The sequence below is a fragment of the Palaemon carinicauda genome, chromosome 4 (assembly GCF_036898095.1).
Source record: "Palaemon carinicauda isolate YSFRI2023 chromosome 4, ASM3689809v2, whole genome shotgun sequence".
Taxonomy (NCBI): domain Eukaryota; kingdom Metazoa; phylum Arthropoda; class Malacostraca; order Decapoda; family Palaemonidae; genus Palaemon; species Palaemon carinicauda.
This window is the reverse complement of record NC_090728.1, coordinates 54,581,724-54,608,559: the sequence shown is the minus strand read 5'-3', so window position 1 is coordinate 54,608,559 and position 26,836 is coordinate 54,581,724. Positions and strand designations below refer to the sequence as shown.

The 26,836-nt window shown below is 43.2% G+C and overlaps 1 protein-coding gene across 3 annotated transcripts in view; it reads left to right on the top strand.

Annotated features, from left to right (window-relative positions):
• wol (Dolichyl-phosphate beta-glucosyltransferase wollknaeuel) overlaps positions 1 to 15,403 on the top strand; it is an 87,373-nt gene extending 71,970 nt beyond the window's left edge. For all 3 annotated transcript variants that reach the window (XM_068372286.1, XM_068372284.1, XM_068372285.1), the window contains exons 3-8: positions 896 to 1,070; positions 1,251 to 1,462; positions 2,991 to 3,099; positions 3,327 to 3,555; positions 3,706 to 3,791; positions 13,665 to 15,403. In XM_068372286.1, coding sequence (XP_068228387.1) covers positions 896 to 1,070; positions 1,251 to 1,462; positions 2,991 to 3,099; positions 3,327 to 3,555; positions 3,706 to 3,791; positions 13,665 to 13,792 — 939 coding nt within the window. In that variant the 3' untranslated portion in view covers positions 13,793 to 15,403. The remainder of the gene's footprint in view (positions 1 to 895; positions 1,071 to 1,250; positions 1,463 to 2,990; positions 3,100 to 3,326; positions 3,556 to 3,705; positions 3,792 to 13,664) is intronic.
• The last annotated feature ends 11,433 nt before the right edge of the window (positions 15,404 to 26,836 follow it).

Sequence of the window (26,836 nt, the reverse complement as noted above, 5' to 3'; positions counted from 1 at the left end):
TATTATACTGTATCTAATTAATCTGCAGTAGAGTAGCAATATTCTGCTCCAACCATCCTATTCATATTCACTTTCTTACTGTCGTCATTAATTGTTTTTACTGACTAGTATATCTTCGAAGTAAACATGTTCTCTCTCAAAACAGGATTTCTCATCATAATGCAGTTTTCCTCACGCCTTTATTCCCCATTTGGGTTTCTTTTACAATTTGGGACATCATAAAACTTATGCTTCATTCATGCTTTGCAAACCTTAGCATCACTTACAACACCATTTGTTACATTGAACGTAAATATAAAATTTTGATATTTAGTAGTTTACTGTACCCTCTCCCCCCATATACAGCAAATTGCCTCTTTCCTGGCCATACTTTTTACTTTTTTATTTTTCAATTCTGATAAACATTGTTCTGAATGTTTTTTTACTTCTATTCATTTGTCCCGTCCATCTATTAAACAATTACACTACCCTGTTTTTATGAATATCATTAAAATTAGGTCATTTTCATAGATTAGCTCCAGGGAGCCTTCGTTTATATGCTCTTTTGTTATTTCCTCCATTATTAAGTTGAACAGCAATGGGATTAAGGTTTATTATTAATAAACAGCAACATTTATCTCAATTTTTCAGATACTCATACTGCTGTATTTTCTGTATAAATTGTCTTATAGTACAATAACATCACAAGCTCTCGTATGTTACAGTAACATCACTAGCCCAATGATTATTTCTGGTACCCTGTGCTTTCATAATACAGTATCTCTTAACTGCCAACTTTGATACATGTTAAATGCCTTTTCTAGGATCATGGATATGTGGTATACTATAATCACTTTCTATTCTCCTGATACTTTACTTGTAGTTGCAGCTATAGGTTATGTTCTTTTATTTTCAGTTTTGTGTCGTTATTTATATGAATACTGAAACATATCCCACCATTATCACCTACGATTCAGAGAAGTATTTCTTAGATGCAGCAACAGATGAGAAACAAGAATTTCCTTCAATAACAGAAACCCCATCAAAGTCATTGTCTGTGATTATCCCAGCCTATAATGAAGAACAAAGATGTAAGTATATCAGAGTTTGTTGTAAGTTTACTAAAGTTAAATTGAAAATTCCACATTGCCGAAGATCATGATTCTAATTTATTTTATTGTTGAATGCTACACTGTATTAGTTTTTTTTCACACCTTTTATATAAAAGGCATGACTACAAAAATTAATTTGGGTTATTTGATTTCTCACAGTACCTATAATGCTTGATGAGTGCATGAAGTACTTAGAAGATCAGAAGGATGCATCAGAAGGTAGATTCACATACGAAGTCATAATTGTTGATGACGGAAGTAAAGATGGAACTACAAAAGTCGGTTTATCTTACTGCAAGAAGTTTGGCTGTGATAAAGTAAGGGTCTTGACTCTTGCAAAGAATCGAGGAAAGGGGGGTGCCGTGCGTATGGTGAGTATTGTTAAGGTAGTTTGCCTTTTAACCCTTTTACCCCCAGGCTCTTTGGAAATTTCCAACCCTTAACCCCCAGGGAGTTTTTTTCCCAGCACATTTTGCAGTATGTTTTTTTTTAAATTGCTCTAACAGCCTTAATTTTTGTCATAGAGTGGTCAGGTTGGTCTCATTCTCTTGGAAAATGCCTGAATTTTCTCAAAAAATTCTAAAGAATATGAAAAAAAGAATTTTTATAGCATTTTTTTGCAAGGACGTACCGGTACGTCCATGGGGGTAAAGGGATGGGTTTTGTGAAACGTACCAGTACGTCCTTTGGGGGTAAAAGGGTTAATGTTTTTAGGAGATGTCATTTTTGTTGTATGAGCACCTTTTCAGTTTATTGTACTGAGAAATATTATTTCTAAACCATGAGAAATTGGAAACAACCATTGTTGTAGGATTAGGTAAACGAAGCCCTAAAAGATCAAAATATTTTGCGCAATATATTTTTTTACATCATTATTTTCTCATTTCTAAAAGGCAAAATAAGTCTTTAGTATGCACCTTATAAAATCAGTTTATGCTTTTTACGAAATATAGTAGTGCAAAAGACATAAAATGTTGGAAACCCTTTAGGTTTCTCATAAATATTTATAAGGTGATTGGATAACAACATGGCCATTCAAAATTGAATGTTAATCATGAAACAGATTCCCACATACAGAAAAGTACCTACAGTCAAACTGTTGTGGGGTTTGGGCCACTATAGACCAAAATCAAATACTTTTTTATACTTAATTCAATTTTATCCACATACTGTACATATAATTGCATATATTCACTTTAATATCTCACAGTTTTACCTTCAGTAATACTTCTCAAACCTATCCATATTATCTATTTTCAATACAACCTAATATATACCCAAATCAGGACAGTTAATTAATGTCACAAACCTTCAATCCAGTGAACTTAACACTAAATTTTGTATTTAACTACAAAAAAAAAAAAACTATTGTTATACAGGGTAAACCAAAACATATTAAACATGACCCCACAATATTATTTTTTCACCCCATGTTAGAATCCTATTACACTCGTTACTCATCATCATCAGCTGTTGATAGTCCATTGCGGCATTTAGGCAATATCCAAACGGGTCCATATTCAAGTCTTGCTACATTCCTCACAATAGCAATTGAAGTTTCTTAAATACTGGGCCACACTCCACCTGGTCCATACCAATTACCACTGGAGTACAAAAAACACAGGAAATGGAAGGGAAGTCATCTACACAGCACTCCTTAAATCAAAAAGAGAATTGTGGGAATGTGCAAATTGAAGGCAGATACTGTACAGAAAAAATAAATTTAACAAAAACTACTTTGAGACACTACCATTTGCCAAATTGTTAGGTAAAAAACACTAGGAAAAGATGAAAAGCTATGGTAAATATTGGAATCTGTAGGTCAGCCTGAGGTCTAAGTTAAGAAAACAAATTTTTCAGAGGAACTTGATTGTTATGTACAGTCCTGTCTCTTTTTAGGGCATGCTAAGATCACGAGGAGAGATTCTGCTGTTTGCAGACGCAGATGGAGCTACTACATTTTCTGAGTATGGAAAAGTAGAAAAATCACTTAAGAATCTTTGCAGTGGTAAGTAAGCTTTTTATACCAGCATATGGTTTGTATTTTGAATCAAGTTAGAATGTGGAGAATGTTCAAGGAAGTTTAGTCTATCATTAACCTGAGATGATTTCCAAATGAGAATTATATTTATTCTATATCCTAAATAAAATATATACAGTACATTAGGTAATATATACTTTTCATATTTACTATATCTTTTTATTTTGATAGACAATTCATTTTCATTTTTCCAGCGGAAAGTGAACTGAGTGAAGCTCTTGCTGTTTCGTGTGGTTCTCGAGCTCATCTAGAAGAAAAATCTGTGGCAACTCGTTCCCTGTTTCGTACTGTGTTGATGTATGGTTTCCACTTTTTAGTGTGGCTGTTTGCCGTTAGAGAAATTAAAGATACACAGTGTGGGTTCAAGTTGTTGACTCGCAGGGCTTCTCGTATTTTGTTCAACAGTTTACATGTTGAGAGATGGTAAGAAAGTGACTTGATTTTCTTGGAGATAATTTGCATTAGGTATTTGGCAATAGGTTTTACTAAATAGTCTTCTATTTGTTTAGAAAAAGTATCCAGAAACACTTTGTTATTCATGGCTTTTAATGACAAGTATTTTTTTCGCTACAGGGCTTTTGATGTTGAAATGCTGTATGTTGCTCAGTCCTTGGGTATGCCGATTGATGAGGTATCTGTGGAATGGAATGAGATTGAAGGTAAGGGAATACGTACTTTTTGGATTGTTATTTAATTGCATCTTTACATTTATGCAAGACAAGAAATTAATTATTGGTCTTGTTATACTTTATGGTTATTTTTGGAGTAAATGTGCCCTGTGGTCTCCAAGGGCTTTCCTACAAAAGCTAGAACAGGGTAGTAATTTCGCTAACCCCAAAAATGGTGTCATGACAGTGTCGCTATCATAGCAACAGTTGTGCACCTTAGGGGGGCAGAGCCTGGGGACCTATAAACTGCCTTTTCTGCCAATAGTGGATAACGGTCAACAAGTCGCAGATTTGATAGAGAGAGTTGAAGTGGGTGAAAGGATTTGCTGAGATCGCAGTTCCACTGAGTATTTACCCGAGTAAAGAGTCAAATATTTTTCGGTATAGTAGTACGGACTTTCCACTCAATATTTTATTTGAGAACCTTTTGGCATTTCCTAATTAACTAGGGATGGCCAAGGATTCGTTTTTCAAGGAATGTCCGTGGGTAACCCTGAAGGAGGTTGTTTTAATGCTGTATATGTCTACAGTGAATACCTAAGCTGAAGGCAGTTTTCTTGATGCTTCTGTGGTTGGAATGAAAGTGGCTGGCCACAATACTCCCTTTTTGTACCAAACGCTGAAAATGGCATATGTCTCAATGAGGGAGGTGCTGCTATAAGAGAATGTAGCCCCTTTTTGGGGTGATGTGCGAAAGAGTTTGAGGGATTCACGGAGCTGAAATCTTTTCGTGAAATCTTTCTCCTTTTGGTTACAAATTATCTTAGGACTGCAGAATTCAGTGCCTGGCAGATTTTGTTCAACCTAGTGTGTTATTTGAAGTTGGAGGTACAGTAGATACCAGATGACCATCTCTGAGGTAGTTAAACTACACTGGACTGTGTAAACCTATCTACAAGGCTTTGCAGAACTTTGTTGTTAAAGCAAAGTTTGAGGTGAGGCATAGCTGGTTCCTGCAATCTGAGAGATGGTAGAAGTACAGGATTTTCTGTAAAGTGATCCATTATGCAAATCCCTTTTCAAAAATGGATGAAAGTTTTTACCCTTCCTAAAAGAGAAACTCCTCCTTTCACAAAGCCACTGCCTATAAGAACCAGCAACAGGCTTACAAGCAACCTGCTTTTTCCCATCCAAAGCCTTAGTCAACACCTAAATTTCCTCAGGAAGAACATGGTCAGCAAAGCTACTCTGCCCAAGGCATGGCCTAAACTCATGGTTTGTCAAATTTTGTTTTTAGAGCAAGTGGAGGCTGCTGGAGACATTCCAAGTGAAAAAGAGAGGCTAGTAAGTTGCGTGAGGCAGAGGATTTTGTCAATGAGAACTTTGAGTTGGGGTTGTCTCTGTAGCTTTTGGGAACGTTGGAACTTTTCTCAGGGGGCGCAGAGCACAGTTTCAAGAGAGCTCGGGCTCAATTGGTGTTTGATGTCAAAACTTCCTCCGTAAACCAATTTACATCAGATAAGAATCCTGGAACTCAACTTGGTTGTAAGCAAAATACTGAAAAAGGAGTACCCACTTTAGTCTGCTCAGCTTTATTAGAAAGTTGAGTCTAATTACCTTTGTTTCCTCCTTTCTGATCCAGAACCTTTACGATTGGATTTAATAGGGATTTCCTAGGCCACAGCTAGACTTATTTGATAAGCTACAATTCATTTTCATCCACGAGATATTTAAATCTGTGTGGAAAGCTTTGATGGCCTCTCTAAGGAATAGGTCATATTGTTGTATAACTCTGGATTTCTTGGCTTCCTTTTTGGTCCACCTCTGAGGAGAGGAAGGTCCAACCATCAATGAGCTTGTCATCTAAATCCGCATTGACAGAATTTCCAGAGTACTTTTGGCATGGACTTTAGACTCGAACAGGTTTCAAAATATCACCCAGTCCTTTGCCTTGCATACACCATTTCCACCAAAACCAACTGTATCTTGGTCTCAGGATAGGGCGCGCAAGTTTTTGGACAAGTTAAATAATTCCTCCATTTCCATTAAAAAAATATTGCTAAATGCTATATTTTCAGTAGCTTTAGCCTCGGAAGCAAGACTCGGTAAACTCGCGGCCTTATGGAGAGATCAGGAGTTTGTCACCATAATTCCGGGTGGTCTTCTAATCTTGACCTGGGCCTCCTATTTTTAGCCGCCTCCCTAGTCTCGTGCATGGGAGCGGGACAATGGGTTTTCACTTTGAAATGATAGATGGCAGCTGGGAAAAGGTTATATGCAGGTAGAATGGTTCCCAGCTATAGCGTTGTTTCTTCTGTCTAAGCGGTGATGTAGAAAATAACATCATCCATATCAGACGGTTCTCAGTGTCGTAGGTGCGGTGTCCAGTCCAGTAGAGCCTGAACTCAAAGGTCTCTTATACACACCTAGTTCGTGCTTTGCACGTTGATACATTGGCTCTAAAGCAGAGAAGACAATATTTCTTTAGTATTTATGTAGTACTGAATCCCTTGTTGTAGCCTTTCACATGAAAGTCCTTGGATACCATACAACACAATAACCACAAAAATTATCTTGCCAAGAGAAAGGAATGCGTACAAACAATAATCATTACCAGGTGTTTCCTTTGTTGGTAAGTTCTGTTTTCAGTCCATTTTGTCTGAATCACAGTCTAGTCTAATTTTAAATATTTAACTTAGCCGGTGAATATATAATAGCTGAGCCTCCGGCGGCTCGACAGAAAAACACAAAAACTCGCGAGCGATCGCTATGAAGGTTGCGGGTGTGCCCACTAGCGCCAACTATCGGCCAGATACCGCATATACATGTAAACAGACTCAATTCTTCTCTGTCGGTCTGAACGACAAGACGTACCATTACTCGCTGTTAACCTGGAGTTTTTCAACAGTCTTGGTGAAGTACTTCCTTTTGGTTTGAGCTTTCGCAGTGCAGGTGTTTTATCTTCAACTTAAATCTTGAACTCTTTTTTGGATAGATTTAATTGTTGATGACTTTGGATTGTTTTTTGGACTTTCTTTGACTTTTAAAAATGGCCGACCCTTCCCTTAGTACGGAAGTGTGTTTTAGGCTTTTAGCAATTATCTTATCACGTTATAAATTGTTGTTGTTAATTATAGATTTTCCTCTATATATTTTATATCTCAACCGCCTTTATTAGGCCTCTTCGATTAGCTTTCCATTTATAATAAACATCAAGATAAATTTTAATGATTTGTTTATATGCGACCTTACCTATTCCTCCCCTAATCCGAGAGTAGGCGGTCCTAACTTGGAAACCGAAGTTAAACAACGTTGAGCCCTTTCAATCGTAAATAACTTTTACAGAGCAAATGATTTAAAACTTATTAAATGAATATTTTTTAGTAGATATTTCATGAAAGATTTTCTTTGAATAGTCTTCGTACTGTTTCAAAGATGAACTAACGTTTGGTTTATTTATGCTACGCAGTTTGCGCTCTATCGTTACGATAGAGAGAGAGAGAATCACGGTTTCACTTTGCAGAAAGAGTAAATCGATTCTGACGTTTTGTTCATTCTTTCAAACGTAAATGTTTTAAATACTAATTTAAAGGAACTTGTTAATTTTCAATTTCTTAGTCCTTTCAGTTTTTTCCTTTGGTCAAATAACCTGTTTATTGACGAAAGGTGAGTGGGCTTTTCTCTTCGGTGTGAAATCACGAGAAAGAGAGAGAGAGAGAGAGAGAGAGAGACGGAGAGAGAGAGAGGAAGAGAGAACGTTCCGATCTTTATTCTCGTCCCAAGCGAGTAACGTTGTTCTCGAGTCAGTTTTTTACTCTCGTCCCAAGTCTCTGTACGGGGAGAAAGGATAAAACGTTTTTAGTTTTTATTCTCGTCCCAAGACACTGTACGGTGAGAGATTGAAAACGTAGTTTTGAATGAACTAGTGTTTAGTCTCCTCCCCAGTCACTGATCTTTTTATCTTAAAATATGTTTACTGTTTTTTGCTTGTATTAATGTGCTTACATTATACGACTTATTTTGCAATTATAACCTTTTGATGTAGGGTAGAATTGCGTGCTTCAGGTAGAAATCAGTTTTATTCATGCCTAATGTGAATTGTTGAAAAATTCGATTTCAGTGAAGTAAGTGTAAAACAGAAAATCGTAGTGATAAAGTGATAATTGCGCAGTGTTATCAGTGTTGCGACCGAGGGTTCGTCTGTTCGTGCCTGTCGTTCGCCTAGTCCGGGACCTCTTGCAAGCTCCCAAGCCCAGGGGAGAAGTAATGTCGTACGACTTATGGGTTCGAGAGGCCTTGATCAGCGAACAGACGTTCCCTCTATGGTTTCAGGCGTGTCTCATCAAGACCGCCCCTACCATAAGATGAGCGAGACGATTTTCTCCTCGTCATCCGAAGGCTTTTCGCGTAAGAAACCGTGGAGCAAGGTTTCGAGGCCCTTTAAGCGAAAGTCAGTCCCTTTAGGACAGGTCCAGCGTCCTGGTTATAGCCATTGGGACAGCTCTGACCCTATGCAGTCATCGGAAGACTGCTCGCCGCCTGAACAAAAGCGTAACACAGGCTCCGAGTCTTTTTGTAGGCAAGGTTTTGCAGTCAGACGTTACCCTAGTCTCTTACCGCACCTATTCCCGTTGATCCTAAATGGGTTGTACTGCAAGACATGCAGAATAAGCTTGCCTCTCATATGGAGGACTATTCTGCTGAGCAGGTTCACGATGATCCTCGCCGCTTAGCTGATCGAGATCCTGGCCGTCAGCCGCCCAAACGAGCCTTTGCTCGTCCTGTTGACATTGACGTTACAAAGTCACGTCAATCATGTTTTGTAGAGCCTCACTCGATGCAGTCCCGTGTTGACTCTCAGCCGCTTGTGGACGTTCAGCCGCTGCCGCTTGCTCTTGTTGACATTCAGGACGTTCGCCAACCAGCATAGTTGACTTGTTTTGACGTTGAGCGTCAAGCACCGCAGTCAAGAGCTGTTTTGACTGCTCAGTCTAGGCAGTCAAGGCAGTCTCGAGTTGACGTCGAGCGTCCTCCCGCACCTGTTGTTGTTGCTGGTCAGTCCTTTAAGCAGTTACATGACATAGCGTCCTTGACTGCTACTGTTGCTCCTTTGCGTGTGGACTCTGCTTGTCAAGCATTGCCACCATGGCAGGTCTCTCCCTTGCTTGAGACTCGGCAATTGTCGGACAAGGTTCCTTCAGATGAGGAAGTTGCTGATCCCCCTCCTACTGATATTCCCTTGAGGACTCTGTCAGATGGAGAAGAGCCTAAAGCTGCTCAGCCCTCTATGGACTTTAAATAAATCATGCGGATTTTTAAGGATCTTTGTCCGGATCTTTTTGTAACTGCTGCTCCTCGTTCGCCTAAACGTCAGAGTTTACACTAGGCCTAGCTACTTCGAAGCCGTTGTTTTCTAAGCTAGTGCTCTCTCGCTCTTCTAAGAGAGCTTTACGTTTGCTAGGCGATTGGTTAATCACCAGGAGGAGTTTGGGGGAGACAGCCTTTGCTTTCCCTACTTTTAAGCTGGCTTATAGAGCGAGAGTCTGGTATGACACGGGAGAAGTTCTCGGCTTGGGAGTTCCTGCCTCTGCCCAGATAGACTTCTCAAACCTCATAGACTCTCCCTGGCGCCTGGCCATGAGACGCTCCAAGATTTTATGGTCGGCTTCAGAGCTAGACCATCTCCTGTTAGGAGTTTTTTTTTTTTTTTCGAGCGTTTGAAGTTTTGCTGTACAATTATGTCATGCATAAACAAGGCTATCAGGGATGGCTCCAATATTCTGACAGCCACGTTCTCTGCAGGAACAAGTCTATCAGGGATGGCTCCAATGATCTGGCAGCCACGTTCACTGCAGGAGTACGCAAGAGGCAAGTGCGCTCAAGGTGTTCATTGTCAAGACAAACTTCATGATGAAGTCTACCAGGCTGTCTTGACAGCATTAATGGAAGGCGACTGGATGGTCTCTCTCGACCTTCAGGATGCATACTTCCACATTCCTATACACCCGGATTCCCAACCGTTTCTGAGGTTTGTTTACAGGAATGTGGGGTTCCAGTTTCGAGCCCTGTGCTTTGGCCTCAGTCCTGCTCCTCTCGTGTTTACGAGGCTCATGAGGAATGTGGCAAAATTCCTCCATCTATCGGGAATCCGAGCCTCCCTGTACTTGGACGACTGGCTTCTCAGAGCATCGTCCAGTCTTCGCTGTCTGCAGGATCTACATTGGACGTTGAGTCTGGCCAGGGAGTTGGGACTTTTGGTCAACCTAGAAAAGTCCCAACTGATCCCATCCCAGATTATTCTATATTTGGGGATGGAGATTCGCAGTCCAGTTTTTTCGGGCTTTTCCGTCTGCCACCCGAATAGAACAAGCCCTGCTCAAAGTCCAACTAATGCTGAAAAGAGAACGTTTGTTCAGTCAGGAGTTGGAACAGTCTCGTAGGGACTCTCTCATCCCTGGAGCAGTTTGTCTCGCTAGGGAGACTACACCTTCGGCCTCTCCAGTTCCATCTAGCCTCTCACTGGAACAAGGACAAGACGTTAGAGACGGTATCATTCCCAGTCTCCGAACCAGTAAAGGCATGCCTGAAATGGTGGGACAGCAATATCAGTCTGAGAGAGGGACTATCCCTAGCAGTCAAGAACCCAAACCACGTGTTGTTCTCAGACGCGTCGGATTTGGGTTGGGGTGCGACCCTGGACGGTCGGGAATGCTCGGGTCTGTGGACCTCAAGTCAGAAGAGCATGCACATCAATGGCAAGGAGCTATTAGCAGTCCACTTGGCCTTGATGAAATTCGAAAGCTTTCTTCGAAACTAAGTGGTAGAGGTCAACTCAGACAACACCACAGCTTTGGCGTACATCTCCAAGAAAGGAGGCACACACTCCCTCACGCTGTACGAGATCGCAAGGGACCTTCTCATATGGTCAAGAAATCGAGGCATCTCCCTGTTGACGAGATTCATCCAGGGGGACTTGAACGTCTTGGCAGACTGTCTCAGTCGGAGGGGTCAGGTGATACCCACGGAATGGACCCTCCACAAGGACGTGGGCAAGAGTCTTTGGGCTACTTGGGGTCAACCCACCATAGACCTCTTTGCCACCTCGTTGACCAAAAGGTTACCAATCTATTGCTCACCAGTCCTAGATACAGAAGCAATCCACATAGACGCGTTTCTACTGGATTGGTCTCATCTGGACTTATATGCATTCCCACCATTCAAGATAGTCAACAAGGTACTGCAGAAGTTCGCCTCTCACGAAGGGACAAGGTTGACGTTGGTTGCTACCCTCTGGCCCGCGAGAGAGTGGTTCACCGAGGTACTTCAATGGCTGGTAGACATTCCAAGAAGTCTTCCTCTAAGGGTAGATCTCTTGCGTCAGCCCCACGTAAAGATTGTTCATCAAAGCCTCCCCGCGCTTCGTCTGACTGCCTTCAGACTATCGAGAGACTCTCAAGAGCTCGAGGCTTTTCGAAGGAGGCAGCCAGTGCGATTGCGAGAGCTAGGAGAGCTTCTACCATCAGAGTATACCAGTCGAAGTGGGAAGTCTTTCGAGACTGGTGCAAGCCAGCATCTGTGTCCTCTTCCAGTACCTCTGTAGCCCAAATCGGAGATTTTCTTTTACATCTGAGAAATGTTCGCTCCCTCTCAGCTCCCACGATTAAGGGCTACAGGAGCATGTTGGCTTCGGTCTTTCGTCATAGAGGCTTAAATCTTTCCAACAATAAAGATCTCCAAGATCTCCTTAAGTCTTTCGAGACCTCTAAGGAACGTCGTTTGGCAACTCCTGGATGGAACTTAGACGTGGTCCTAAGGTTCCTCATGTCAGACAGGTTTGAGCCATTACATTCAGCCTCCCTGAAGGATCTCACCCTCAAGACGCTTTTCCTAGTGTGCTTGGCTTCGGCTAAAAGGGTCAGTGAAATTCATGCCTTCAGTAAGAACATCGGCTTTTCTACAGAAAAAGCCACATGTTCACTTCAACTTGGTTTCCTGGCCAAAAATGAACTGCCTTCTCGTCCTTGGCCTAAGTCTTTTGATATACCTTGCCTGTCAGAGATCGTAGGCAACGAACTTGAAAGAGTGCTGTGTCCAGTTAGAGCTCTTAAGTTCTACTTAGCTCGTACTAAGTCCTTACGAGGTGGATCTGAGGCATTATGGTGCTCAGTTAAGAAACCATCATTGCCTATGTCAAAGAATGCTTTGTCATATTTTATCAGAATTTTAATACGAGAGGCTCATTCTCACTTGAATGAAAAAGACCGATGCTTGCTTAAGGTTAAGACGCACGAAGTAAGAGCTATAGCAAATTCCGTGGCCTTTAAGCAAAATAAATCTCTGCAAAGTATTATGGACGCGACCGTTTGGAGAAGCAAATCGGTATTCGCGTCATTTTACTTAAAAGATGTCCAGACTCTTTACGAGGACTGCTACACACTGGGTCCATTCGTTACAGCGAATGCAGTAGTGGGTAAGGGTTCTACCACTACATTCCCTTAATTCCAATATCCTTTTAATCTGCTCTTGAAATGTTTTTTTAATTGGGTTGTACGGAAGGCTAAGAAGCCTTTCGCATCCTTTTTTGATTTGGCGGGTGGTCAAATGTCATTTCTTGAGAGCGCCCAGATTAGGGGTTTGATGAGGTCCTGTTGTATGGGTTGCAGCCCTTGATACTTCAGCTCCTGGGAGTCTTTCAGCATCCTAAGAGGATCGCTGGGCTTCGTGAGGAAGACAGACTAATATGGCAGAATAATCGTCTAAGTCAACTTCCTTACCAGGTACCTATATATATTTGGGTTTTGTTATGATATAACTGTCAAAAACTCTAAGCATATACGCTGTAAACTTTATAACTCTGGTCTCTACCCACCACCATGGGTGTGAATCAGCTATTATATATTCACCGGCTAAGTTAAATATTTAAAAATGATATTTTAATTATAAAATAAATTTTTGAATATACTTACCCGGTGAATATATAAATTAAAGGCCCCCCCCTTCCTCCCCGATAGAGACCCAGCGGGATGAGAAGAATTGGGTCTGTTTACATGTATATGCGGTATCTGGCCGATAGTTGGCGCTAGTGGGCACACCCGCAACCTTCATAGCGATCGCTCGCGAGTTTTTGTGTTTTTCTGTCGAGCCGCCAGAGGCTCAGCTATTATATATTCACCGGGTAAGTATATTCAAAAATTTATTTTATAATTAAAATATCATATTTCTAAATTTTACCTCTCTTCAGAGAGAAAATTTTTTTGTAATTGAAAAGCAGATTTATATTGATTGTCAATATTGCTTAAACATAGTGTGTGTATGAGCCTCTTTTAATAATTTTTAAAATAAAATTTTTATGGAATGGCTTTACATTCATTAGCAATAAACTCTTTGTGTATACTTACTTGTTTTTCTTTACTTAAGAGACCACACAAGACTTTTCTAAAATATAGGTTTTTTCTTTGTCAAAACTGCTTTATTAGTACAGTTGTACCCAACTTATGGAAATTCACTTAAGCTGGGTTTTTCTGGTGAGCCATGGTCCTGAATTTTATGGCAATCCTCAAAATGTGCAGAATTTCACTGCAAATAAATTAAAAAACAATAAGAATGTGATGCAAAGTAGTCTTGGCTTGCATCTGTGATGCTGTGGTGACACTGCATATAGTCTACCTAGTACTATACGTATATGGTTGTGATTGTGTATAGCACAATGGACTCCATGGTATAGTGTACCATATTTAGAAATGTTCATAGGGTTGTGGGGAAATGTTTGAAGTTTGGGGAGGGTTTATAAAATTATGTCCCCCTCTTCATGTGCAGGGTCTTGGAACATAATCCTTTTGAAAAGAAGGGGATATGATTGTAATAAACAATTGCATTTTCATTTGTAGCATTGCTTTCAGTAACACTTCTATCCTCCTTTTACAGGAACAAAGATGACACCTGTGCTGAGTTGGATTGAAATGGGTTTTGATCTGTTTGTGATATGGTTACGCTACACGTTAGGAGCTTGGAGAATAAGAGGAGATATGAAGAATTTAGAAAAGTCTAAATAGTAGTCAGTGGAGTTTAATTTAAAGGTTGAATAACTAATTAAAATTGTAGAGTATTAAAGGCTCAAATTACACAGAATTTATTTGTTCTGGTACTATAATGGGGCACACCATTTATTGACGATAAACCTCTGCTATAAGGTAAAGGGGAGAATATATCCTATATGTAAGGAAACCTTGTAGAGTAGGTTTTAATACAATTTTACATCAATGAATTTCCTAGGACAGCTGCACGTACATACTGTATACTGTAATGCAAGAACAAAAATTAAATAACTGCAATTTCTAGTTGAAAACAATATTAAACTTGTTAAATGCCTACTATTTGAACAAAAAGGTGCGAGTTATGATAATACAATCATTGTTGAATTTATTTAAAATTAGCTGTTGAATATGCATAAAATTATTTTTGACGAGCTTTAATGAGAAATTCTTTGGGATAAAGAAAATCCCACCTAGATTGAATCAATGATCAGCAATTTTGAGGTTATTATTTACTTCAATTTCGACAGTACAGAACTTGCTGATTGATGTGAAATGAAAATGAAGTCCAACTATAAGAAAACTAGTCTAATTATCTATTTAAAAATATTAAGTGACGATATTCTGGAAATTGCAGCGATAGGTTATTCCCCTTAAACTATAATGATTTTATGGTTATATAGATTTTTACTGGTACATATGCTATTTTTTATGTTGTATTGTGAAGAGATGTATTTTTTAGAAATACAAATATTCAGTACCTATATTTTTTACTATTTCAAATGTTATGTATTATAAAAGATGGGATTGTGATGCTGGATTAAAGTTATGTATGTCCAGCATAGCTTTGCAATGATGATGCTATTAGTGTTTATGAATTTTTTTCACCCTACACTTGTGACTTTTCTTTCACAATCAAAGGAATAGGTGTCTTTAAATACTATACCAGGTGAATAAATTGATATGTATTGGTTCCAAACTGTAATGTTTCTCCAAAAGTGAGTAGCCTTTTCTTTGGGTTTCATGGTTGTAATAATCCATAATTTTTTGTTCACTTTTGATTGACTAATCAAACACTTATGATTAGGGAAAATTTCAAGTTTTAGGCTATTATGACTATAAAATACAGGCGTTCCTGGGAGGAAAGTTAACCACTAAGGTTAGCAATACAATCTAATGTAAATATTCTAGAAAGATTATGCTTCTCTTCCAAGTGCATTAGTATGCATAGTACTGTACTTCAAACATTTAGGTACAGTAGTGTGTTACATCAAAAGAAAAATAGAGATAAATACTGAAAATTTAAGATTACATAATTACAGTCAAAAGTACAATTTATACAATTAAAAAATTCTAATAGTTAATGTTCTAAAGTCACATTTGTACCATGTATGTTTCCACAAGACAGTAGAGTGCAATACTGTTCAATACAGTATAAGGATTTGGCGTGAACAGTCAGGGTTAATACATGAAAGGTAATTTAAAATTACATTATTGGTTTTACTATGCTTTAAAATTAATTAGGCAACAATTTTTAAATATTTTCAGACATTCCTCTATTATTATGCACTGTGTAAAAGTGGTATTGTGGGGGCACATCAAGCTTTATGAGAAATTAAATGATGGAGGTGATATGGTTTTTATTTATCCTTCAGCCTTAGATGTAAGGCCCAATGATCTTTTTAATTAGCAAAGGGATGCTGTTTAACACACCATGTAACAAAATACAATTGAAAATTTCAGGACTGTGACTAGTATAAGGCATTACAATCTAAACCAGATTTGTTCCAACACAGAGACTTACCTCGAAACACTTTCTTAGGAGTTACCTGGAACCTCCTCTCAAACGACCAGAGTTTTGTGTAGTTTACCCTACTCCCATTTTCTATAATGGTAGGCCTAGCGGAGGAAAACGTGCCCTGAGGGCAAACCAAGGTAGGCCGCATGCTCTCTCAGGTCGTAAGCTTCAGTAAGTTCTCTGGTCGCGTCGTGATATCATCTCGACGCTCCTCTTATCTCAGTGCGACCCTTGTGTCCCCGATTCGTGTTCCGTGTGGTTACCGCATGGCCCGTTGTGCTCTCCCTCGTGCTTAGTGCTTTTACCTTGTGCTTTTACAATATATTCCTTTGTGCTTTCCCTTGTGCTTGTTAGTCTTGTGCTCGTCGTGCAGGGGCAGAGGTGCAGTGGGTACGCTTCGGTACCAAGAATAAGAAGTCTTCCTAGAGGTCGCCCAAGAAGGCTAGCACCTCTTCGCCCTTGACGTCTCCAGGAGGAACGTCAGTTAGAGTTTCCCTACCACCTTCCCCTACCCAGAGTAGGGGACGAGGTAAGTCCGTTTCGGGAAAGAAGCCAGTGGCTCTTCCCCAGGAGTCTGTTCTTCATGATAGTGGGGTAGCAGATTCTTCCAGGCAAGTGGTGGGCCTGAAGGTGAGGTTAGTGGGTGTCTTAGAGACGGTGCCCTGGTGCTCGCGGGTCACGTCTCGTCTGTTTTTCCCTTGTTGAGTAAAAAACGTCCCTGTCTCTTCGCCCGCTCCTTGGGCATGTTTTTCAGGTATCTCCGCAGCTGAAGGCACCCTAGAGAAGGAAGACTCACCGTCGGCGGTTCCAGGAGAAGGCGCTCTCATTCCAGGTCCTGTTCCAGATCGCGACATGAAAGGAGGCCATCAAGGTCCCCGAGGAAGAAGCTCAGGAGGAGCAGCTTTTGCGTACAGAGACAGTCCTCCTAGAAGGGCCTCTGCCAGCCACAGATTGACCCTCGGAAGGACCCAAGGTCCTCGTCAGATAGGCGTAAGGCTGCGAAATAGAAGACTTCCCGACCAGCGGAGGGAGTCGCCGTTTCGGCGGGCAGCCTCGTCGAGTCAGCTCATGCGAGCGATCGACAGGGACGGCTTCCTCTGTCGGGCAAGCCCATGGAAGCCTCGTCCCCTTCGAAGGAAGACAACGGAGGGCGGAAGCTCTCGCCTCCACGGCAGTGCCCATCCTCAGTCCACAACCTAGTGCGGAGGTGCCCGTCGGTACAGCTCATCAACCCCGGACGGAGGACACGGTCTGCGACGCTGAGGGCGTGCCAACGGAGGACTCCGCTTATAGGACGGAGGCCCTCGCTGCCACGGCAATGCCCGTCCTAACGGAGGACTCCGCCTATAGGACAGAGGCCCTCGCTACCACGGCAATGCCCGTCCTAACGGAGGACTCCGCCTATAGGATTGAGGCCCTCGCCACCACGGCAATGCCCGTCCTAACGGAGGACGCCGCCTATAGGACGGAGGCCCTCGCCACCACGGCAATTCCCGTCCAGAGTAAGCTCAAAGACCTGACTACAGTCATGGGCTCTGTGGTGAGGCTCTCCGGGGGCAGCCTCGACGAGTCAGCCCGTGGAGGTTATCGTCGTGCACGGATCCCTCCGTCGAACACCTCCACGGAGGAGCCCGTTCCCTTGTCGAAGACTCGACAAATGACGGAGGCACCCGTCTCTCCTGAAAGGCTTAACCGCGAGACTCGTCAGAGCGGGGGTGCCCGTGTTGACTCTACACGTGCACAGATCCCTCCGTCGAACTCCTCCACGGAGGAGCCCGTCCCATTATCAAAGGCTCGGAAAGTGACAGAGGCGCCCGTCTCTCCAGAAGGTCTTAGCTGCGGGTCCTGTCAGAGCGGAGGTGCCCGTGATGAATCTACACCCCATCACCGGACGGAGGACGTGGATGCGGACGGGGATCTTGGAACGCCGGAGGACTCCGCTTATAGGAGGGTGATCTCCTTATAAGGAGTCACAATAAATTGAGGAGAGACTACCTCAGGAAGATGACTGGCGCTCTGGCCTTAACAGGATTATGGAGGAGCCCGTCCAGAAGAAGTCATCTTTGGCTCTTCCCGAGGCGAGGCACGTAAAGTGGGGGCGCGCCCATATTGATAAGGTGGTCACCCGCAATAGGGACACCTCCAAAGGTCACAATTCGGCCAAACTGCTACAGGGCCTGAAATCACAAAGCAAGTATTATGCTTTAGACGGCGTCCTCATGGGGCTAGCAAGCTAGAGGACGTCCTAGAAGTGTTAGGACAAGGTGCCCCGGAAGACAGGGCGTCTGCCGCGCCCATTTTCTTTTCACAATCCGAGTCCATCATGATGGAGGAGATGTCCAAGGATCTCGTGAATGTCGCCTCTTGGTTGGACTGGTGGGCTACTACTTTAGTAGGTACCCAGATCCCGACGGACTCTTTGGATCCTATCAATCGAGAAGCCCTAAAGGAATTGGTCGGATCAGGCTGCCGTGCCCTTAGGTTTCTCACGTTCCAGGCCTTGGCATTATCTGCTAACTTGGTCTTGAGGAGAAAAACTCAGTCCTGAAGAACCTTTCCAAGAAGTTGCGGAGAAACTGGCTAAGAAGAAAGATACCATCTTGCTGAAGGCTCAATCGGCGAGGAGACCGGTATTTAGAAGGCCTGTATCCGAGGTGCCTGCTAGTTCTCGGTCTTCCCCAACTCAAGTGAGGAGAGTACCTTCGACATCACAGTGGGCTCAGTCAGCGAATCCCTCCCGAAGGGAAACCAATTCAGCCCCTTCCACCTATAGAAATTCTTTCTCTTCAGCCAGGAGAGGCTGTTCAGGACGTTCCTCCCGTAGAAGGTAGTGTGGGAGGCCCCCCTCCCCTGCCCAAGCCTCAGGTAGGGGGATGCCTCAGACTATTTTGGCAAGCATGGAAACTCCATGGGGCAGAAACGTGGACGGTAACTGTTTTGAAAGAGAGCTACAGGCTCCCTTTTCTAGAAGTTCCACCTCCCTTGATTCCAGCAAGCCAGGCAGAGTGGTTGGCCCCCAAAGACCCCTGAAGAGAGCAACTTTGGAGGTAGAAGTCTCCACAATGTTGGAGAAGGGAACACTGGAGACTGTTCATCTTCCGGGTCCGGGTTCTACAGTCGACTCTTCCTGGTAGAGAAAACAACGGGAGGTTGGAGACCAGTGATAGACCTGTCAGCCCGCAACAAATTAATTCGGAAAACGTATTTCAAGATGGACACCCCAAGAACGGTGTTGGCGTCCTTGAGGGAAGGAGATTTCATGATATCCATAGGCCTCAAGGATGCCTATTTCCAAATCTCAATTCATCCAGCAAGCAGGAAGTATCTCCGGGTGAAGTGGGGTGCCCAGATTTTGCAGTTCAGAGCCCTATGCTTCGGCCTGTCTACAGCCCCCCAGGTATTCATGGGAATTTTTTACGACGATCTCCGTTTGGGCTCACGAACGGGGGATCCGTCTAATTCGGTACCTGGACGACTGGTTACTCCTTTCTTCCTCAAAGGAAGTCTTGAAGCAACAAGGCGTGGAGCTTCTTCATCTTTGCAAAACTCTGGGCATCACCATCAATCTGGACAAGTCTCATCTGTCCCCAACCAACAAGATGACGTACTTGGGGATAGTCCTAGATTCCTTACTAGTCGAGGCATTTCCATCAGTAAACAGGCTGACCAATCTAGACCCAGTTCTCCGTCCCTCCCTGGCGGGTCAACCCAGAAGAGCAAAGGATTGGCAAAGGTTGATAGGACACCTAGTGTCCTTAGAGATGATGGTCCCCAAGGAAGGCAGAAGCTCAGGAGCATCCAGTGGAACTTATAAGATCGGTGGGATCAGAGAAGTTCCCCAGACGTGATTGTTCCAGTTCTACTGGAGACCAAACAGTCCCTGAAATGGTGGCAAGATCGAGCGAACACTCTGAAAGGGATGCCACTGTCCTCCGGACCTCCAGAGCTTCTGCTCTTCACAGACGCATCAAAAGAAGGGTGGGGAACCCATCTTCTAGGAAAAGCAGCGAGAGGCAGTTGGACGGAAAAAGAAAAGTCTCTCCACATCAATGTTCTAGAGATGAGGGCTGTTCAGGAAGCCTGTCTACACTTCAGTCCATTTCTAAAGGGAAACTCAGTGGTGTTAATGTCGGACAATGCTACAGTAGTGGCGTACATAAAGAAGGAAGGAGGATTGAAGTCGAAGGAGTTGTGCGTTCTCGCCTTGCAAGTCCTGAAATAGGCAGAAGCGGAACAAGTCAGACAGTCGGCGAGATTCATTCCGGGAAAGAAAAAAGTTCTAGCCGACGGCCCCAGCAGGGTAGGACAAGTAGTAGGGACAGAATGGTCTCTTCACTCCAAGGTAGCAAGATTCATCATCCGAATGTGGGGTTCACCGGTAATGGATCTCTTCGCGACAAGGCTGAACGCGCAACTTCCCATATTGTTCTTCTGTCCCAGACCCAAAGGCGGCATTGGGGGACGCCTTTCAGCACAAGTGGGACAATCTGGATGTGTACGTCTTTCCTCCTTTCGCCCTGATCAGGCAGGTTCTCAACAGAGTAAGGACAGCCAACAACCTAAAAATGACTTTGGTAGGGCCTGGGTGGCCGGGGAGAGAGTGGTTCGCAGACCTAAAAGGTCTGGCTATTCTCCCTCCTTGGCCTCTTCCAGACAGACCAGACCTCCTGACGCGGCCACACTTTCTGAGGTTCCACGAGAATCCTCAATCCCTTCGTCTTCACGCCTGGAGGTTATCCAGAGCCTCCTGAAAAGACAAGGGTATTCGACCAAGACAGGTGTTAGAATGTCACTTTACCTGAGACAGTCCTCTACAGCATTCTACCAAGCGAAATGGGCAGATTTTACTAAATGGTGTGCTTCAAAGAAAATAAAGCCTTTAGAAGCATCGGTACCCGACATCGCAGACTTTCTCGTTCACCTCAGAGATGAGTTGGGCGTGTCGATTCCAACAGTAAAGGGGTACGAGCCGCCCTTGGACAAGGTTTTCTCTTGAAAGGAATAGATCTAGGTTCTTCTAGACATATCTCGATGCTCGTCAAGAGCTTTGAGCAGTCCTGTCCTCCCTCGTCTCCTAGGGTTCCGCAATGAGACCTGGCTAGAGTTCTAGATGTGCTTAGTAAACCCCCCTTCGAACTTTTGAAGGATATAGTGGACAGGAATCTTACGCTTAAGGCGGTCTTCTTGTTAGCTTTGGCGTCAGCGAAGAGAATAAGAGAAATTCATGGGTTGTCCTACGTGGTACAACACTCAAAGGGGTTGGAGAGATATCTCCTTTAAGTTGTCCCCTCGTTTGTCGCCAAAACCCAAAACCCATCCGTTTGGGATCCTAGGTTCGAGGGTTTCTCTGTTCCAGCAATTCCAAAATCAGATGATCAAGGTGACTTGAATTTGTGTCCTGTCAGAGTTATAAGGAAATATCTAAGAGGATGGCGAATCTCCGCCCAGGTATAAAGTATCTTTTTGTCTCCACGGGTACGACGGAAAAAGAAAATTTCCAAAAACACCATTTCCTTTTGGCTCAGGCAAGTCATCATTCAAGCTTATTCTAGTGCAGGACTTTCAGTTTCAGGAAAGCCCAGGGCACATGACGTTAGAGGTAGAAGTACCTCTCTAGCTTTTGAAAAGAACATGTCAGTAGCTCAGATTCTTAGAGCAGGCACTTGGTCTAACCATTCGACGTTGCTCCAACCGATTTAACGGCCCAAGCCCCAGGTTCAATCGCGGTTTCAAATCTATAGACACAGGTGATCTTTTCAATTTTTTCCCCTTCTTCTCCTCGTACTATTTATCGTCTTGGGAAGTCTTGCACAGTAGACCCGCACTATGCCGTATATCCATATTACATCAAGCACATCATCAAGGAATTATGCAGGGTGAGTACTTTAGGCACAATTAATGAGCTCTTTGTGTAGTTTATCCTACTTTCCAGTTGTTTGGGCCCTCAATCATGGAGGCACTCCCACCTCCTAAAGTGTAAGTCTCCTAAGAAAGTGTTTCGAGGTAAGTCTCTGTGTTGGAACAAATCACAAATTATTAGTAATTTGTATTTTTCCTAACATACTTACCGAGAAACACTTTCGGGTTATGGCCCTCCCTTCCTTCCCCCAGGTGCCTCACTGATCTTTAGTATTGTTACTTTCATAGAACTTACTGAAGCTTACGACCCGAGAGAGCATGCGGCCTACCTTGGTTTGCCCTCAGGGCACGTTTTCCTCCGCTAGGCCTACCATTATAGAAAATGGGAGTAGGGTAAATTACACAAAACTCTGGTCGTTTGAGAGGAGGTTCCAGGTAACTCCTAAGAAAGTGTTTCTCGGTAAGTATGTTAGGAAAAATACAAATTACTAATAATTTGTGATATTTTACAACTATATATAGTGTGCTCAAGACTTGCTTTAGTTTTTAATTAATATTGTGAAGTAGTTTAAGGTTAGTATTACTGTACTTGTTATAGACAACAAATGGGTATTGATTAGGGAAAACCTATTTATATAGGTGTAACTAAAGAATTTTAAGATTTATGATAAAACGGGTTGGGCATGAATGCATGGAGAGTTCTGTATGAGAAAGTGATTGTACCAACTGTGATGTATGGATCGGAGTTGTGGGGAATGAAAGTGACGGAGAGACAGAAATTGAATGTGTTTGAGATGAAGTGTCTAAGGAGTATGGCTGGTGTATCTCGAGTAGATAGGGTTAGGAACGAAGTAGTGAGGGTGAGAACGAGTGTAAGAAATGAGTTAGCAGTTAGAGTGGATATGAATGTGTTGAGGTGGTTTGGCCATGTTGAGAGAATGGAAAATGGCTGTCTGCTAAAGAAGGTGATGAATGCAAGAGTTGATGGGAGAAGTACGAGAGGAAGGCCAAGATTTGGGTGGATGGATGGAGTAAAAGAAGCTCTGGGTGATAGGAGGATAGATGTGAGAGAGGCAAGAGAGTGTTCTAGAAATAGGAATGAATGGCGAGCGATTGTGACGCAGTTCCGATAGGCCCTGCTGCTTCCTCCGGTGCCTTGGATGACCGCGGAGGTAGCAGCAGTAGGGGATTCAGCATTATGAAGCTTCATCTGTGGTGAATAACGTGGGAGGGTGGGCTGTGCCACCCTAGCAGTACCAGCCGACCTCGGTTGAGTCCCTTGTCAGGCTGGGAGGAACGTAGAGAGGAGACGTCCCCTTTTTTGTTTCATTTGTTTGATGTCGGCTAACCCCCCAAAATTGGGGGAAGTGCCTTTGGTATATGTATGTAAGATGATAAAACAGCCAAGAATATAGATATTAAAGACTGACATTGTTTAGATTTGCCGAGAAGGGCTGAGGAACAGCAGGGCAATAATCGTTTTAGATATGAAAATGGCAGAAAGTAGCTCTGTAGGAAGGCTAGGGAAGTTTATGGAAAAATTTTCAAAGGAAATTATTGTGGAAAAATGTTATAGCATTTTAATGTCACTCATTTTTTTTTTGTTTTTAGGTGAATAACAATTTAAAATGTACAGCAATCTTTCTTACTATTATAATTGTCTAGGAAACCTCTTCCCTTTAAACTAAGAGTAAAAAGGGATTTTGACGAAGGAAAAATCTATTTCTGGGAAGAGGCCTGTGATGGCCGGTGAAAAGGGTCCTTCTTTCACTTTTCTAATATAAATCTTCCAAATATACTAGAGAAAGATAAAAGCATGGAATGCAGAGGTTACAACCCTCGCGCGAACACCTTGTAGGTGTCGTGTATTTAGCAAGGGCGTGTGAAACCACTATTCACAGGCTGTCTTCCATTTAGATAATCCCTTCATCAATGGGGAGGGCCGTGACAGGCCCTAGAGAACACAGTTGGACTACCCCCCCGACACCTACCACGCGCGCTCTCTAGGACATCCTTCTGCAAGAACATATGGCTTGGCAAGGAAAAAAGGGGGTGGGTCCGTACCAAACAACCGGGAAGGGTTTCACCGGGCGTCACAGGCCTCTTCCCAGAAATAGATTTTTCCTTCGTCAAAATCCCTTTTCTGGGGCGGCCTGTGACGGCCGGTGAAAATGTACCAGAGAATGCCTTCCAAGCCCAATACAATAATAACATAATAAGGAGAAAACAAACACCATGTAAGCCAATAATATAATACTGTAGGTAAACATAAAATTACAAACTAGCCAAAGACAAGGGGACGTAAGGCTAAAATAAATGAAGACAAGGAATCACCTGAGTGTCCAGTCGCAAAAGGTATCAATCTTACATGTCTAAGCATATCTAAACATTAAAAGAATGGTAATTATAATAACAGTTAAATCATAGGAATTAAACATGGTAAATAACTTAGGGCTAACGAACCACCCAGGAGAGTGGCGACGTGGTGTGAGAGGTGGGTAGGAGGGAGGAGAGAAGAGATGGAATAAAGAAATAATCAGAGTTTAATGGGGAGAGATAAGACTCCCCGCTGCAACCGCAGGGTATTTAAGGGCCTGTAAGTTCTTTAGATAGTGGCGTTTGAAAACCATAGGAGATTTCCAACCCGTGTATTTTTTTAAGGTCATCAAAGTCCATGTTCTGGAAGTAATTGATGGAGGTAGCTATTGACCGTATATCATGAGCATGGGGAAATGATTCCGGGTTAGCATGTTTAATGAAGTAGAGGATTTGTTGTCTGATACCTTGAATGGTCATAGTACCCCCTTGTTCCCTGATAAATAAGGGGCCAGACGAGCGGGTGGCAGATCTAGCTAAAAAGGTCCTGAGAGTAGTGACTGGACACAGCGAAGGATCCTGGGGAAGAGAGATAATCTTCCAAGGGGACCACCTATGTTGCGGGTCCTCATTTTTAGCTACGAAAGCTCTGTCTGGAGAAAGCAGTACTTCGCCTGTAGGGAGGAAATCTATGTTTTCCGGGTTACGTGAGAGAGCTGCTAGTTCTGAGATTCTAGCACCTGAGGCCATAGCTGTTAGAAATAGAGTCTTCCTAAGCAGAGTGATATAAGAGCAGGTCTCATTGTCCGTGTCTGACGCAAGTTTGAGGACATTGTTCAGAGACCAAGAGACTTTTTGTGGCCGATCCAAAGGCCGAAGCCTAGCACATGCTTTTGGAATAGATGAGAAATAGGAATCCGCCAGGTTAATGTTAAACCCAACAAGGAAGATCTTCTTCAAAGCTGACTTGATGGTGGTTATAGTGCTAGCTGCCAGGCCCTTGTCAAATAGGAACCTAAAAAACGAGATGGCTAAATTCGGAGTCATACGAGTATGGTCTGAATTCTTTAGGAAATCTGCTAATTTCTTAACAGCCGAATCATATTGACGAATTGTCGAGTCCCTTTTGTCCGCTTCGATGAAGAGAACGTTTTTCGTGTCAATGTTTGCGTCTTTATGAGCTGCAAACTTCATGAAGTCCCCAAAGTTAGGGTTTTGGCTATCCTTGAGGAATCTGACACAGTCTGTGTTTGGATTACTTGAGTCAGTTTGGGGAATGGAATCCGGAAGGGTCGGAGTTTCAACTCGAGGAGGAGGAAACCAACTGCTCTTTGGCCAGTGAGGTGCTACTAAGGCCACTGCCCCCCGGAAGGATCGTAGTTTGTGCAATACTTTCATTAGAAGATTCACTGGTGGAAATAGGTAAATCTTCCTCCAATGGTTCCAATCCAGGGTTAATGCGTCTATGGCATAAGCCTGAGGGTCCATGTTTGGTGTCACATAACACGGAAGTTTGTGATTCACCTGAGTTGCGAATAGATCTACTTGGAAGCCCGGAACCAGCCTGAGTATCCACCGGAATGAAATTATGTCCAGAGACCATTCTGATTCCAGTGGTTTCGTCCTGGATAGTGAGTCCGCTATCACATTCTGGACTCCCGCTAGGTGGGTTGCTGACAGGAACCAGTTCTTTTCTGTTGCCAAGGCGAAGATAGTGACCAGGATCTGATTCAGGTTGGGCGACTTGGATCCTCCTCTGTTGATGCAGTGTACTACGGCTGTGCTGTCTGACACTACTCTGATGTGGGTCGACCTCGGAGGAGAGAGTCTCTTCAGGGTCAAGAACACTGCCATGGCTTCGAAAACATTGATATGGAAGTGTTTCATGGCGGGTGACCAAGAGCCCTGAAACATCTGATGTTCGTAGTAACCCCCCCATCCACTCAGAGACGCGTCTGTATGAATTGTCACTTGTGGGGGTGGGAATTGAAGAGGAACCGATTTGGAGAGGTTCCTCGGTTCGGACCATGGCTGTAGTCTCATTTTCAAGACAGAGGGGATCTTCGAGACCTTGTCTCTTAAAGGTACTGTGGCTCTCTTTCTCCAAACTAGATTGATGTCTTTGAGTTTGGCTTTCAATAGTCAATCTGTTACTGAAGTGAATTGAAGAAGGCCGAGGATTCTTTCTAAGGCTCTTCTGGACACCTGTTTGTGTTTGAGAAAATTCTTGATCTTGGAAGCTATTTCTCTTACCTTTTTGGGAGGTAGAGACAGCTTGTGCCGTGCAAGGTCCCACTGTATGCCTAACCATTCGAAGCGGTCTGATGGTAGTAGGCGGGATTTTTGGAGATTGACCCGAAATCCCAGGTTGGCGAGAAAACGAAGTACTTTCTTCGTAGCTCTGTTGCATTCTAGGGCCGACCGAGCCCAAATGAGCCAATCGTCCAGATAAGCAACGATCTGAATCCCTTGGTTCCTGAGTTGTTCTAACACTGTCTCTTCCAGTTTCGTGAATATCCTGGGTGCAATGTTGAGGCCGAAGGGCATGACTTTGAACGCAAAGGCTTTCCTGCCTAGGCGGAAACCTAGGTAAGGAGAGAAGTTTCGAGCTATTGGTACGTGATAATAGGCGTCGGTAAGATCGATAGAGGTGGTGACGGCCCCACGGGGAAGCAGGGTCCGTACCTGAGAGATGGTCAACATCCGGAACCTGTCGCAGAGGATGTAAGAATTTAGCTTTGACAAGTCCAGGACCACTCTCAACGCCGACGAGCCTTTATTCGGAACTGTGAACAGGCGGCCTTGGAACTTCAGCGATTGAACCCGTTTGATTGCTTTTTTCTTTAGTAACTCGGTGGTGTACTCTCTCAGAATGGTAGTGGGTTTCTGGAAGAAGGCCACTGGTGGAGGAGGAGAACCTTGTGACCATTTCCACCCCAAGCCTTTGGAGACTATGCTGTGAGCCCACAGACTGAAGGTTCAATGGTCTCAAAAGTGGTAAAGTCTCCCCCCTACCGGGACTATATCATAGCGAGGGAGTGAATCTAGGTCCCTTCCCTCCTCGAGAACCCCTTGTCCTAGGTCCACCTCGT